At 38.1% G+C, this 16,259-nt stretch overlaps 1 protein-coding gene across 4 annotated transcripts in view; it reads left to right on the forward strand.

Annotated features, from left to right (window-relative positions):
• XRCC4 (X-ray repair cross complementing 4) overlaps window positions 1-16,259 on the forward strand; it is a 318,736-nt gene that overhangs the window by 219,961 nt on the left and 82,516 nt on the right. For all 4 annotated transcript variants that reach the window (XR_003970694.2, XR_004343730.1, XR_003970695.2 and 1 more), the window contains exon 8: window positions 3,235-3,358. Coding sequence is in view for 1 of the 4 variants with exons in the window: in XM_030324146.2 (XP_030180006.1) it covers window positions 3,235-3,346 (112 nt within the window). In the remaining 3 variants the exon portion in view is untranslated. The remainder of the gene's footprint in view (window positions 1-3,234; window positions 3,359-16,259) is intronic.

A 16,259-nucleotide genomic window follows, 5' to 3' on the forward strand; every position in this document is an offset into this window, starting at 1 on the left:
ATAGAAGTACTTCTTTTTTTCCCACATTTTGTTAGATGTTTTGTTTATTTTTGAGAGAGAGAAGAGAGAAACAGAGACAGAGAGAGACAGAGTGTGAGTGGGGGAGGGGTAGAGACAGAAGGAAACACAGAGTCCATAGCAGGCTCCAGGCTCTGAGCTGTCAACCCAGAGCCTGATGTAGGGCTCAGACTCACAAACCACAAGATCACGACCTGAGCTGAAGTCACACGCTTATCCGACTGAGCCACCAGGCACCCCTACCAGTACTTACTTCTAATGCTTCCAATGTAATTGAACTTATCAGTCTTTATGGTTTCATTTTCTGCTTTAAAAAAAACCCAAAACCAAAAATAAATATCTCTATCCTAAGATCCTAAAGACATTGTCCTAAATTTTATGTGTATTGTGTGGGTAGAGATACAGTTAAACTACATAAAAACTGACTTTTGATTTTTGATGTCAGAACCATTGTTTGTGTCATGGTCAAATAAGCATGATTTTTCAAGTGTCAAAGTGCCATCAATCATTGCACATTTTCCTGGATCTCTCACTTTGCTCAGATTGGCACCTTGACATGTTTCAGAAATACTATTCTCAGAATATGCTACAAAATGCACATAATTCACTCCAAGCAATACTAATGTTTCTCATTTGAATAAGAAACGGTTGATACTCCATCCAAGGTAATACCAATATGAAACTTGGCTGAGAAAATGTCCTTACAAAAGGAGCCAGTAGCTGGAATAACATTTTAAAAGATGTTGGTCATTCAACTCCCAGAAAGTTAAAAGAGAAGCCAATCTTCATTCTAAAATTTTAGAGAAACTTTCCCAGGATGAGATACATCTTTTGACAATTCTAACTTTTGATGTACATTATTCGCTGTTAATTAGATGGTGGTAGTGCAGTTCTGATTTAGGTTGTAGTTCCTGTGTGTGTTATGTGCATGTGTGTGCTGTAATATAGTGTGGAATCAAACTAATAAAACAGAACTTTCTGCAATTATATTACTGAGAACATAACTCATCTTTTAGTAAAGCTGTCATCATCTAGTTTCACTTACTCCCTTTATTTGAAAAAGTCCTCTTCTTCAGCATTGAAATCTACAAAGGTGGTTTCTTATTATCATTAGCCATTCTTCTTGAATTCACAAGTCGTACAATAAACATTTATTACTTATAAAAATGATCAAACTTTTCTTTTGGCTATGGGAAGAATTCTAAATTTACCCTGTTGACTTATGACAGATATGAAAGCTATAGAACAATGATTTCAATTCATCCAACAACTTGTATTGAACATGTGTTATGCCCTGGACACTAAGGCCAAAAGAGTCAAAATATAATTTGTTAGCTTCTCGTGACTTTAGAAGGAGATGGGAATCATAAATGGACCACTAGGAATCTATTTCCTTCAGATTTGTCACTTCACAGTGGTCCTTTTGTATTATGACAGTTTTTAAAAGCTGAATTGATTGATCTTTGTGTTCTGGTTGTAAACTACAAACAAAATTAGAGACTTTTCAAAGTCTGAAAAAATTTAAGTTGAAAAAAATTCAGTTTTCTATCTTGCCAGGAGGAGAAAAAGCAACTCTAAGACATTTAGGGCCAGTAATAATTATACTTTTGTTCTTTACTGTAACAGTTTCTCCTTCTATAGAGTATATTTTTAGCTATTTAATTTTATGTCACAATAATTGTGTCCATATTTACTGTTAATTTTAACATTAAAGTTCCCAGAGGGAGGTCTTGTCATCTTCATAATGCATCAGTGCCTAGCACCTTGGCATTCCTGTGAGCATAATGTTGTCTGAACTTGGCTTGCTCAGGATAAGACAGAACACATCCCAGGTTTAGTGGCAGCCAACCACGGTTGATTGTATGCAGTCAGGAGGCAAAAGAGGACCCTGTGGCAGATTAATTTTTAGTTCTCTGTGCAAGAAAAAAAAAAAAAACAAACAAACAAAGACAAAAAACAGTGGGTGCTGGATTTCTGAAATACTCATAATCTAAACATACTCAATGTTTGGGGATTTTTCAGTGGTTGTTCTTTTAAATTAAAGACGTTATTAGCAGGAGCTTTTTGTTCATGCAGCATTAGCAGCTAATAATAGTTTCTAAATTTTTTGTGGAAATTTAAAAGCATTTTCATATACAACACTTCATTTCATCTTCAGACCACCTCCAAGGCAGATGTCACCTCATATTTACAGGTGAGAAAACAGAATCCAGTTAGGTTAAATGACTTGTCTGAAGTCACATCACTAATAAGAAATGCTCCTAGATCCAAATCTGTTTCCTGACCTCAAGTCCCATTCTCTTTCATCTATACCGATCTGCTGTGACTCCTCCTCTGCCTTCGAAGTTGGAAATGTAGTGGCATTACTGAGTTTTACTGTGTTGACTCATCTTAGTCATTACTGCCCCAGAAGCCACTCTGATTGTCAATGTTAATTTTTCAATATCATAATTTATTTAGGTTCATAAAGAACCACTGACAACATTTATACAGGGGTCCTTCTGATTGAGCTCTGTTACGTACCAGCTTTCCTTTTTATAAATCTGTTTAACAGTCAGTGATCATCATTCTTTTTATCCTAGGTCTCAGAGAGAATATTTACATAAATACAGAGGTCATTCCATTGATGTGGTAACTCCAGTACTGACACTGAATAAAATCTAGTTACTAAATAAAGATATATAGATTCAGTAAATGAGTGTGGACCAACAGCATTTCAGCACTGCTAAAATGTGAAGTCACTATTATAGACACACTAACAGTCAAAAGACCACTAAAAGAAATTCATGTAAGCAGAACCTTCTGATGTTAAGAGATTAAAATGCATGTTAATAGGTAGATTTTAAAGGAGTCTAAGGAATTGTAAATTGTGATGGGATTACTGAAGAAATGGCTTGAGAACCTTCCTATCTTGGCATGAAAAGACAACATAGAAGGTATTTTATTTCTTGACCTTAATTTTGAGTATTGTTGTAGGCCCTTGATTTTTTGTTAGCTCAGAATAGAGACGGATTAATTCTAAAGGCAGTTAAAGTAATTAGATTCTCTTCATTTCTTTTTTTTTTTTTATGTTAACGCAGCATAGGGAAGTAAGTCTCTAAACCAATTCTGAAATAGAATTTAACTTTTTATTTCGCTTACATATCTCTTATTTTTTCTTTTTCTCTAAATGGCATTTTTTAGACTAAAATTATCTTGATTTTCTTTTTTCTCTAGGCTTGATCCTCCACAACCTGAGAAGTTGAAAAAGGAGCACAGCTCAACTGAAAACATGTCTTTAGAAACTCTAAGAAACAGTAGTTCAGAAGACCTCTTTGATGAGATTTAACTGTCTCAAAAGGTACTTTGATGTTCACTAGACTATGTTTTCTATTCATTTCTTTAAACTAAGAAAGCAAGATTTCAACTCAGCAGCAGCTATTACTGTACCCTACAATTTAATTACATACACACTGAATCGAAACCATTGTGCAAAATGGATTATGCATGTATATGAAGATATGATTTGATGACAGTGGTACATTATTCTAAACTATTCATTCCCATGCCTATAATTACATAAAATCTCAGACTTTGTATTGCAAAGGACACATTTATCATATTCAGTTCACACATATTATATGTGGTAGCTGTCTAACATCCTGTCTAGGAAGATTTTGGAAAAAGGACAAAGAAAATGTCTACAGTTCTTTTTTGAATAGTCATGTTCTGAACAATGATGCTTGAACATTTTAATTTGTGAAATGATGTATAAAATTTATTTTTAGTTCATACACAAGCAACCTCAAAATCTGATGATAAAATTTTTGATACATTGAGGATTTATGTTCCTAATAAAATATGTTATTTAGCTTACCTTTTTCCTTTATTATAGTAGCAGGCTTTATAAGGTGCTTATTGATATAAATGTAACCCCTTTTTGTATCAAAAACATGTTTTTTCGGGAACCTTCTTGCACTGTTGGTGGGAATGCAAACTGGTGCAGCCTCTCTGGAAAACAGTGTGGAGGTTCCTCAAAAAATTAAAAATAGATCTACCCTATGACCCAGCAGTAGCACTGCTAGGAATTTACCCAAGGGACACAGGAGTGCTAATGCATAGGGGCACTTGCACCCCAGTGTTTATAGCAGCACTTTCAACAGTAGCCAAATTATGGAAAGAGCCTAAAGGTCCATCAACTGATGAATGGATAAAGAAACTGTGGTTTATATACACAATGGAATACTACTTGGCAATGAGAAAGAATGAAATATGGCCTTTTTGTAGCAATGTGGGTAGAACTGGAGAGTATTATGCTAAGTGAAATAAGCCATACAGAGAAAGAAAGATACTATATGTTTTCATTATTATGTGGATCCTGAGAACTTAACAGAAGACCATGGGGAAGGAAAGGGGGAAAAAAGTTAGGGAGGGAGGAAAACCATAAGAGACTCTTAAAAACTGAGAACAAACTGAGGGTTGATGGGGGGTGGGGGAGAGGGGAAAGTGGGTGATAGGCATTGAGGAGGGCACCTATTGGGATGAGCACTGGGTGTTGTATGGAAACCAATTTGACAATAAATTTCATATTAAAAAAAAACATGTTCTTTTCAGAGATTGTTGATAAAAGACTTCTTACACATTAAGGACCCTCTTTAAAAATAATGACCATGTCATATTTACTTATCAATCCTCAATAACATCTAGCACAATTTTTTAAAAACATAGTTACTGTTTCTACCTCCTACCCTCTCATTCTGTCTTCACTTCTCTCCAGTTGAACATCCCTTTTCTCCATGGTTTCAAAGTTAACAGCGACCATCATGTTGATAAATTCAACAGTTGGTCCATTCTCAGTCCTCCTCTTACTAAGCCTCTCAGCTACACACCTGACATAGTCGGTCACTTCTCAGTAAACATTTTCTTCACTTGACTTTTGCATTGACATATGTTGTTTGTTTCTCTTTCTTTTTGTACACGGAGGCTCTTTGGCCCAGAGTTAAGTGTTTTAGTGCCTCAGGTTTATTCTTCAGCCTTCTTCTTTTCACTACCTACCTTGTCTATCTAGTATTTCTGTGATTTTAAGTACCATTTGCATGCTATATCTCCAAAATTAGAATAGTTCTGTTTCCACAGTCATATATGTAGAGTCAGTTGACCTTTGAACAGTGCTGGGGTTGGGGCACTGGTGCCCTGTGTAGTCAAAAATCTTCGTATTTTTGACTCTCCAAGAACTTAACGACTAAGAGACTACTATTGACTAGAAGGCTTACTGAAAATATAGTCAATACATATTTTGCATTTATATGTATTATATATTGTATTCTCACAATAAAGTAAGCTAGTGAAAAGAAAATATTACTAAGAAATCATAGGGAAGAGACAATACATTTATAGTACTGTACGATAAAAAATGTGTATGTAAGTGGACCTGCATGGTTCACACCCCTGTTGTTCAAGGGTCAGCTGTATAATTTATCATCAATTTTTTGCAAAAGGAGGTTCTTAAAAATCTGAGTACATCTACCTGCGTTGGATGATTATTTGGATGTTTAAGCACATCTAAAGCAGAGGTCTGATTACATCCCAATCATCTTTTTTCTCCATTCTTCCCCACCCAACAAATTACGGTGACACCTGGTCCCTTCAAGCTGAAAACCCAGGAATCCTGATCGGTACCTTTGTTTCCCTCTTCTCCCACATCCTGTTATTTTTACCTCCAAAATACAGCTTGATTCTATCTACTTCTCTCTTACTATCTACTACATCTGCCCCCTGACTGGTCTCCCTGCCAGTCTCCTATTGTACAATGCACAAAAACTGAATTTTTTAGGTTTTAGGAAAGAGCATTTCCCTGCCTGGATTGAAACCCTCCAATAGTAAGCCACTGGTCTTTGGATAAAGTTCACACTCCGTACCACAGCTTACAAGATTTGATATGATCTGGCCCCTATCTATCTCTACCCTTGGTTTCCTGCTCTTTTCTCTTTGCTTGCCTTGCTCCTTACTGTCCCTCAAGTAGGTCAGATCTCACAACCATTGTATTGGTCAGAATGTTCATCTTCATATGGTTGGTTTCTTCTCATCTTTCAGGTCTAGAATCATATGTCACCTCCTCAGAGGTACTTTCCCTGAAATGCCCTTTCTAAAGATGTGCACACTCCCAGTCACTGTCCCATTGGAATATTTTTTCACTGTGCATATCACCACACAGAATTATTTTTTTCATCTCTCTCTCTCTCTGTCTGCCTGTCTCCTAATAAAAAGTTAGCCCCATCATAGCAGAGGCATGGCCATCTGTTTTATCTATCTTCAGTTTCGTATAACAGGGCTAGATTCACAAAGGCTTACTAAGCATTTGTTGAATGAATAATTGCATGTGCTCCACAAAACAGCCACTCAAATGTTTCTTTAAGTTATTAAACGGTTTTGAAAGAAACTTAGGAAAAGGTTGAAACTTAGTTGATTTGACACAGAGAAATAATTGTTTAGAAAACTTCAAGTACCTTTTGTGCTTAATTATAATAATATATACATATAAATTTATGCATGTAGGCTTGACTACAGAGAGATAATCAGAAAGAAATTACACTTATTGTTTATATCAGAAAAGATTCTATTCAGTCAATGGAACAACAAAAATTCTTTAAAAAGAAATTTACCACATTTTTATTTCCATAGTGGAATCCATTTAAGAAGGAAAACTTTAAAATAAATATAGATACAAATATGTGAATATGAAAATATAGGGGTGCCTGAGAGGCTCAGTCACTTGAGCAGCCACTCTTGATTTCAGCTCAGGTCTCGACCCAGGGTTGTGGGATCAAGCCCCACATCGGGCTTTATGCTCAGTGTAGAACCTGCTTAAGATCATATTCTCTCTCTCTCTCCCACTCCCACTCCCTGCCTCCCTCCTCCCTCCTTCCTCCCTCTTACCTTCAGCCTCTCTCCCCCCTCATGCTCTCTCTCTCTAAAATTCAATAAATAAATACACACATACATACAATAAACATAATTATAAGTCTAAAAATTCTGCTCAGTTACATAGAAACTCACTATACTATGAATCTCAGATAATCTAAGATTTGCCTTGGACCTTTCCAAGGGGATTTTGTACATAAGTACTAGAATCTCAAAATAATGTTATCTCTTGTGAATAACCAAAATAATATACAACTATTGTGTGTGTGTATACTTACATATAAAGTTTTTTTTAAGTGAAAGAGAAGAAGAAAAACAGAATTTTGGCTATTAACCCACTAGTGGTGAGAGAGGGATGATGTACAGAAAATGTTTCCTAAGTAATCGTAACAACAGAATCTATAAAGCTCATATTTACAAGATTTTGATTATATTTTTCCAGAGCAATGTATCTTTTCCACCATTGTTTTGTGTCAGATTGATTCAGCTGGTTAGAACAAAGCATAAGTAGTACATAGTTATGGTTCCTTCTTTATATCGAGCATGGAGAATTTGAAGGGCTAGTTTTACATTTTGTTGCTCCGCGTAGACAGGTATCTATAGATTTGGTGTTAAGATGTGCAGCTCTAGTCATTCTATGCCATGATTTTTCCTCACATTTTTCCATTGTTTATATTCAAAAACAGATTGTTACAGAAAAACACTGAAATTGAAGGCACAAGAATTAAGTTATAATGCAGCATGAATTTGGTTTTTTACTTTTTGACCTTTGTTATAAAACAAGGTACATTTTTTTTTTGTCAGCTTAAAATTTATAATTCTGGGCCCTGGGATCAGATGGTATGACTTAGGCCTCATTAGGGAAGTTCATGGAAGAAAAAGTCCCATCTCAGGAAGAGATGTCTTTATTATGTAGTTTTAAAAGGTCAGGAAACTACTTTAGACAAGTTTTTCTTAATGGCATATAACTCAAATTTATAAATACTAGACCCTGTGTTTTGGAGCCAAAACAGCTGTTTATTGGGTAAATTTGGACTCCAATAAAATGTTTAGAAAGGATCCGTTATGCCCAAAAAAAAAAAAAACCAAAAAAAAAAAAAACACCAAAAACAGACTGGGCCATGTGGAGAATTTACGGATAATTCCATCCATTCACCAAATATCTGTTAAGCATTTTGTGTCAGTCTCTGTTTTGGGCACTAGATGCAGCAGTGAATAATATGTGTGGTTTGTTGCTGTGGAGCTTATATTCTAGTAAGTGAAATTTGGGCCTGCTCTCAAAGAGTGAAGTATATGGAAGGGAGTTGACATTGGGGCCCAAATCAGTATCTGATAAACTATCATATCAAGGAGTGGTAGCGGTAAGTGTCATAAAGAAAAGAAACAGGGGCGCCTGGGTGGCGCAGTCGGTTAAGCGTCCGACTTCAGCCAGGTCACGATCTCGCGGTCCGTGAGTTCGAGCCCCGCGTCGGGCTCTGGGCTGATGGCTCGGAGCCTGGAGCCTGTTTCCGATTCTGTGTCTCCTCTCTCTCTGCCCCTCCCCCGTTCATGCTCTGTCTCTCTCTGTCCCAAAAAAATAAAAAACGTTGAAAAAAAAAAATAAAAAAATAATAAAAAAAAAAAGAAAAGAACAAAAAGTTTATGGGTGAAGATCCACAGAAAATTAAAAAAAAAAAAATCCTATTGGGAGGCTAAGAGAAATCAGTGGGGTTGAGGAACGTATGTTGTGAATGAAACTGTATGCCAGATCAGAGGAGAGTGCAGAAGGTCCTGGGGGTAGGGGCTTGGGGTTACTGTTCAAGTTTGTAACTGTGAATCATCAGAATGAAGGAAACAAGTTAGAAGGCTTTCCAGGAGGAATGTTGGCCAGGTGGATTTAGAATATGAAGCTAAGTTTTGTAATAAGATATAACAAGATTGTGCTCCACATTTCAGACTGGCACTTCCACGGGAAGATATATACTGCCAGAAATCTTCAGGTCGTAGGGCCCTTCTTAGACATCTGGGATTGAGAAAGGAGAACGAGTCAGTGGGTCCCTTGACAGATACTTTGCAGAAGCAGCCAACCTTCATCCCTTTGTGTCTCTCAGTCTTACACTTAGTATAATTTATAGAATCCATTTTTAATAAAATAAAATTAAATAGGTGACCTCGAAATTCATGAAGACCTCATGAATTTACCTATACATCAGCAAATTAAAATAAGTAGTTAACACATTTGGTAAGGGAGAATGATAGTCACTATTTATCCATTTCTACCTATGTTTGAATTAAAAATTTCACTGGTGTTCTGAAAACTCCTGGTGAATGCTTTTCAGGAGGGCAGATTTCATTTGCAAGTGTTCTGTGAGCAAGCCTGCTGTGATTTTCTCCATATATTAATAACTGGGAAAGGATACTTTGACACATACATGCCAAGAACTTCATGGTTGCTTCCTGACATTCCGTCTCCTGTCCTAATTTCCACCTCTCTGATCTACTCCCCAAAAACACACTCACCAGTGTACTTTGTACTTACTTTCTTCCTTTCAGTTATCCACATGTCATGTTATTCACCAACTGTTATTACTACTTTCTGATTTTCCTCTGTAATATGAATTTTGTTGTTTATATGTTGATTTTTCTTCCCTCTTTTGGAGGTCCTTTGTCCTAAACTCTCTCATCTCAAAATCTCACAGAGAACTGTATTTTCTCAGTGAGGGTCTCTTTGTCCCTAAAAGTTCTTGATTCTTCAGGACAGGAGAGAGTGATTGGAGCCTACACCTATCTTGATAGTGGATGGTCTTATCAAGGGCAGGAGCAATTTTTGTGGCTACTGTTCCAGTAAGTGGAATATAGGCTAGACCTGAACTACTTACTTTTGGTTTAAAGACAGTCTCCAGCTTAATTACAATCTTAGAAATAACACAGCCAGTCAACTATATGTAGGTGGATAGATAATTTTTTTTGGAACCTGCTCATACAAGACCCTTCTAGGAATCTGTCATACTCTGCATTCCTCTGAAGGGCTTGCATACAGGCAATTTATTTGGGAATATGATGCTAGGAGCAGGAGTGCTAGACTGGAAAGCACTTAGAAGGAAAGGAGGGAAAAAACGAATGCAAAGGATGCCTTATCAAGGCAGCCCGCCCTGTGGGTGATAGGCTCCACCCCACCAGGATGTTCTGAGGTACCTTCTGAAAGTCACCTCAGAACAATACATCTGGGGGCAAAAGGGGAAGCATTTATCCATGGGTTGCTTGTTCCCAGTGGTCAAGAGTGGCCTGGAAGCATTGTTCCCACATACCTCACTTCGCCCCTGTTTAGTACGTAGTAGGGTCCCTGCAGGTGACCAAGCTGCAGTCTCAGAGAAGCCCTGGACAGGAAACAAGAGGAGCACAGGTACCAATTTTACCGTGCCTGAAAGTAGAGCAAAGCCTGCCTGGAACTGATTGCCAAAGAAATGGCTACTATTGAGGATTTCAAGGTGGTATACAAGGGGTGTCCAATATAGAACCCATGTTTTATGCACATGCCCCTGCCCCACGTCCCCAACCCTAGCCATAGGTGATTAGGCCAGGGAAAGAAATGTGACTCTCACTGCGTGGCTGAACTTGAGTTCCCTGAAAAAGCCAATGTGTAAGTTGGCACAGAGACTGACTGGAAGAAAGACAAGGCTGCAGAGCACAATGGAGCAGAGGTGCCCTGTGACCCTTGAGACTGATTGGGAGAGTAGCCGGTGCCTGGAGTAGATGCAGGTCATTCTGTAGTTCAGAGCCTGTTTCAGTGCAGACATAGTCTAAACTTCATTGCTCCCTTTTCTGAGGACTTACCAGTGAAATGGTTCCATAAAGCAAAGCAGAAAGTACCCAATTAATAAGGAATCAAATATATTCTCCTTGGACATTTTAATCAATTTTATTATCTTCAGTTAACAAGTTGTCACTAGTTAACTCTACCACTAATAGAACATTTCAGGAGAGGTTTCATCTAGATTGGTGTAGGGCAAACTTGAATAAGAGGGGAAAGTAAAACCACTTTATAATTAAAATTTACATAATTTTTATAATAAAACTTTAAAATTCATTAAAATGCCATTATATATAGCTAAGATCTTACCTACATTAGATGTGTCTTTAAAGTATTGATGGATCTGAATGGTAGTATGAAATGTCTATGATCTTTGGCAACATAGGATAGTACTATAAATTTTACTTAGGAATGAATTTTAAGTGTAAGGTGTCAAAAGTTTGCCATCATTGGTAGATTAATACCGATGCTAATCCTTTAAAGAATACAAAGCAATATATTTTTTCTTGATTTTACCAAATAGTAAAAGGAACTCTATCAAATTGTAGTGTTTTTATGTGATGACAAGGGTTCCCTCTCTCTCTCCTCTCTGTTCTCTCAATTATGATCTGATTGAAAACTTTGTGAGAGGGGTGCCTGGGTGGCTCAGTTGGTTAAGTGTCCTGCTTTTTGTCTCAGCTCAGGTCATGATCTCACAGTTCGTGAGTTCAAGCCCAACATAGGGCTCTGTGCTGACAGCGTGGAACCTGATTGGAATTGTCTCTCCCTCTCTTTCTACCCCTACCCCACTTGTGCCTCTCTCTCTCTCTCTCTCTCTCTTCTCCTCTCTCTCTCTCTCTCTCTCCTCAAAATAATACATAAACTTAAAAAAAACTTACAAAAAGAAAGAAGAAGACTTGTGAAACTTTTGGATCCTATTAGGACAAGGTGCTGGTAGTGATGATGGAGAAATATGCTTTGGTCATTGGCTTTGCAAACATTTAGGGAGTTCATCTGAAATATTCCAGAGCCCCTGTTGAGTAATATTGGAAACAATCTTGCTTTGCTCCTTTGAGAGATATAATATAGTATATTTCTCTCAGAACTATGCTTACAGAGAAGTAATTACATTACTATGGAAGATTAAATTATTGTCAGTAAATATTTACTCTCCACTATCACTGCTCCATTGACTTGCTTTTGGACTATAAAATGTGGAGAAATAAAAATATTCCAGTTTTTGTGCCCAGAAGTTAAGAAGCATTATGTGTTTCTGCTTTTTCTTCTGAGAGCTTCTGATCTCTGCTGTGAGAGGAACATGCCCCAGGTAGCTGCAGCCCGTGCTGCCTGGGCCTCTGATGAGATCATGGAGCAGAAATGAACTCAGTCCTAAACTGGAGTCGAGCTCACTACCCTGAAACCTTTAGAAGAGCGATCATCTGAGCCCAATCCAGATAGACTGAACTACAGTCAACCATGCTGACCATGAGCGTGAGAACAATTGCTTACTACTCACAGCCACTAAGGTTTGCTGTAGTTTGTTATATAACGGTATTTTGACAATAGCTGACCACTATAGTTACTCATATAGAATAACATACAGTGACAACTTTACATTTGTAGTAGCTGTTAATATGTACATGGCATAAAAATCTGGTGTCTTCTAGCTGGAATTTGATAATAGAATAAGTAGGAATTACAAGTGTGGATTTGGGGACGAGAGTAAGGCACGTTTCTACACTGCCAGCTGTTAACTATCTCACTCTGGGCAACATACTTATTTTCTCTGAACTTGTGTTTTCTCATCCATGCAATGGGAATTAAATAAGATAATGCAGATAAAGCACTTAACACAATGTCTGCTACACAGTAAGTAGAGCATGTATAGAAGCCCTTACCATGAGTGTCACTACTGCACTATCAAATCAGCATACAGTGGATCAGCACGCGGTTCTGTAAAGCCAGATGATCAGCTGCTCTGATCAGATGACCCTCTCTCTGAGATTTATTAGCTCAAGCTCCCTATCCTTGCTCCTTTCTAAAGTCTCGCACTTTTCCCGAGACTTTTACGAATTCTTGTGCAATTTATTTTCGTGGCCATTTCTGCTCTGAATTCCTGCTTCCACTGGCTCTGAGTCTCACTTATGTTTTATAATAAAACTGATTTTCTTCTTTCTCTGCTCCATGCTAACTCAGCCATGAAACTTCCCTCCTTTCCTCTGAATTCCGTGACAAAAGCACTGAGAAATGTCTGTGTGTAGCAGAATTTGTGGAAGGTTTGGATCAGAGAGAGGTAGTTACCTCAAAGAAAATGAGCGATTTCTATTCCATTTTTGCCATAACTCTATTCTTTAAAGCCTTCTGGCTTTCCTGCTGTATGAATTTTCCACTGGCAACTTGTCACCTTAAGAGTCCAGCTTCCTGCTATGACGTCCATCCCTTTGCTCTCATCTCCCTCTTTCCTCCGCTCTCAGCTTTCCCCCAATTGCTGTTATTTTCTCATAAAGAACTGTTTCTCTGTCTCTTTATTCTGATCATCCCATGTGTTTACCAGTAGTCATGCAACGTATCTCCATGTAACATTTTCCCTAGTGTTAAATGTTAAAATAATGCATTTATAAATGGCGGTGTCTATCCCTCACCATTATGCAATGTCATGTTAAAAGATGGCATGACTTCTAAGCAAAGCAAGATCTAATTCAATGTATTGACTTATCTAAAGAAATGATAATGACTATCAGGGGAGGCACATTTGCCACCAAAGTATAAAAAATGACGAACTCCGGAGGAAAACATTGTGTGTCTGTCTAAACATTGGAAGCTAGTCCAAATGCTACCTAGGGAAAAGAAAAATCTATCCCAGAGCTTTAAATATGTTTATGTATTCACCCATCCATTTATTTATTCATAATTTTCCTCAAATGATGAAATTGCAGCTCTTTATGGGCCACAATTGGTTATCTTTTATATGATTTGGAATCTCAAAGTGTAGTTACTTCTGAGTTGGAGATAGATTTTCAGACTCAATAATATGTCATCCGAAGTCTATGCTTCTTTAACAAGAATTTTTCTGCAAGAATTATGACATTTGAGGAAGGTGAGAGAGGAAAGAAACTATATAATAAAACAAATCCTAGTATTTTCTTGAGGAATTCTATATAAAATAATGCCTTTCCTGAAGAGCATTTTTATCTTTGTTTGATTTTTCCATTGTAACCCTAATCTGTCATATATGATATCAGTAACTTTCATAATTGCCTACATTTGGCAAATGTTACAAGTTTTTCAGCGATAATAACTCAGTGTGTGTTTCAGTGTCACTGTCCTTTGTGTCAGTAATCATTCATCTCAAGAATTTGAAATTCAGGCTGTGTGCAAGGACACCGGAATCTGCCCTGTGCCCTTGAGCTTACACACAATTCTCAACTATGTTTAGAAGAACACAAGTCACATGTGTATGTGTTTATTCAGTCATCGCGTGTTTGGTGAACACTTTGTGCCAAGCACTCTGCCAGGCACTGGAGATATAAAGATGAGTAACACCATCTTGTCTCATGGTGCCTGGAAGTCTAGACTAAGGAAGGAGGCAGACCTGTACACAATCAAATGTTTGGTAAGTGCTCTAAGAGAGGAGCCCCGGAAGTTCAGGGGGCACAAAAGAGAATCATCCTGCTCTGACTTTATTGGGAGAGTATAGGAAGAAGAGGTTATGGCCAAGGGAAACCCCAGAGAGGAGATGGATGAAGTTTGAGCTGAACTTCTGGGATGATTGAGGACTTGCCAGGTGGCTGAGATGCAGTTTAGGGAAATGGGCGAGTGTGGCATCTTCAGTGTTTTGTGGCTGGAGCGAAGGGAGGGGAAAAAGATGCAGTGAGAGCCTGAGAAGGCAGTGTAGGCTCCCCACTGATTATGTGAATGAACAACTATAGAATGTTCTTAAGAGAAGAAAGGGAGCGACCTGATTCAGTTTGTGCTTTTGAAAGGGCAATCCGAAGGCCATCTAAGGGCACAACCACATGCACCCAGACGTCTCCCACTTCTTTGCAGGTTGTGTAACTCTCTGATGCTGTTCCCAGCCTGTCTGGAAAACTGTCAAACTCTGCTTCAGACCAAGCAGTATCCACTGATTAAACCTTGCCAACAGTCTTTGCAAGTGAGAGACTCCTGATGGTAGAGTGACACAACCAGCCCACAACAGAGAGACCCCTTTCTAGTGCCCAGGCCTTGGGCTTTGATACAAGCAGGGGTGGTTTCATCATTTCCTTTAAGAGTGATCTCAGGGTTTTTTAACCTTTTGTGGAATTGGCTTTCTTCCTTGAACGTTCTCAGCCCTGCTTTGACATTCCCATGTCCTGCAGAATGCTGCTTATATACACCTTTAGGGGAATTGCTGTTGCTGTCCTTTTTAATTCACTTCTGACACCTCTTTCTGGAGGCCATAGGTGCGACTGTGCTGTTGGAAGCAATATCTACATTTCTTTCCTAAAGCTTCAATACTTTATGCAAAGGTACCTATTCTGGATCCAGAACTTGTACAGGAAGGAGGGAGTAGAGTTCAATACACTGGTGCCATTCAATGGATGTTAAATAACATAAAGCATCGTGAAAGACGGGCTTCAATCCTGAAAGGAGACATTGTGAACTAACCTTTTCTTCCCGGGGATTTTGATCCCAGGACAATTAAAAGGTATAGAGTATCCTTTTCCTCAAAACAAAGTGGCAGAAATCACACTTTTTAAAAAATCAAATTACATTTTGTTTTCAAGTTTCAACAGAAAACTTGAGGCTGTATTTTCCACTGTCTTTCTAGTAGACACACACATTGTTGGCCACTATTTCTCCACAGATTTCAGTGGGCAAGTGCATGAGGAGGCACTTTTTTCCACCTTACTGATGATTTTTGCAGTGACCGAACTTTATGAAAATATTTTACAAAATCTTCATGAGTCAATCTTCCAGTGCACTTGAAAATAATTAGGCTTGCTATCACTTGCCTTCCTCTCCTTATCAGAGAAGCATTTGCAACCAGGCATTCTGTGAATGTGGCTAATCGTATCGTAGAATCATTGAGAATATCTTCAATATTAAAGTAATCACCATTGTCCCTGGAGCCCTGACATGGGTGCCAGCATCCCCACTCAGGATCCTCTATCAGTCCTGTCTAGTAGCACAACCCGGCAGCCTCTCTTGATGAAGCAATGTGAGGTTTAGTCCTTATTTATTCCATTTAATTAAAGAACAGCTGAAAAAATCCTGTCTTGCATTTTCAACACATGGTTCCAATTAGTGCGGCAGAGCAGGACCCTGAATTTGATAAAAGCACTGACGTGTACCTTTGGTGCCTGTACAATGTACTCTTTCATTTTACAAGGTGGCTGAAGTGCAGTTTTAAATATCTTTTTTAAATGTTAACAAAAACCCAGGGGTGTAAGCTTAGGAAAAAAGTGAGGAGAAGTGAACACAATTTTGTTTGAATTGCCTGCCATAGACTTTTAGAACCTTGTATGCAGAAGACGCTTATGTGGGAAAATCTGCAGTGGGCATTTACAGGCTTGTATGCAAAAAGCATTAT

Source organism: Lynx canadensis, chromosome A1 (genome assembly GCF_007474595.2).
Source record: "Lynx canadensis isolate LIC74 chromosome A1, mLynCan4.pri.v2, whole genome shotgun sequence".
Classification (NCBI taxonomy): Eukaryota; Metazoa; Chordata; class Mammalia; order Carnivora; family Felidae; genus Lynx; species Lynx canadensis.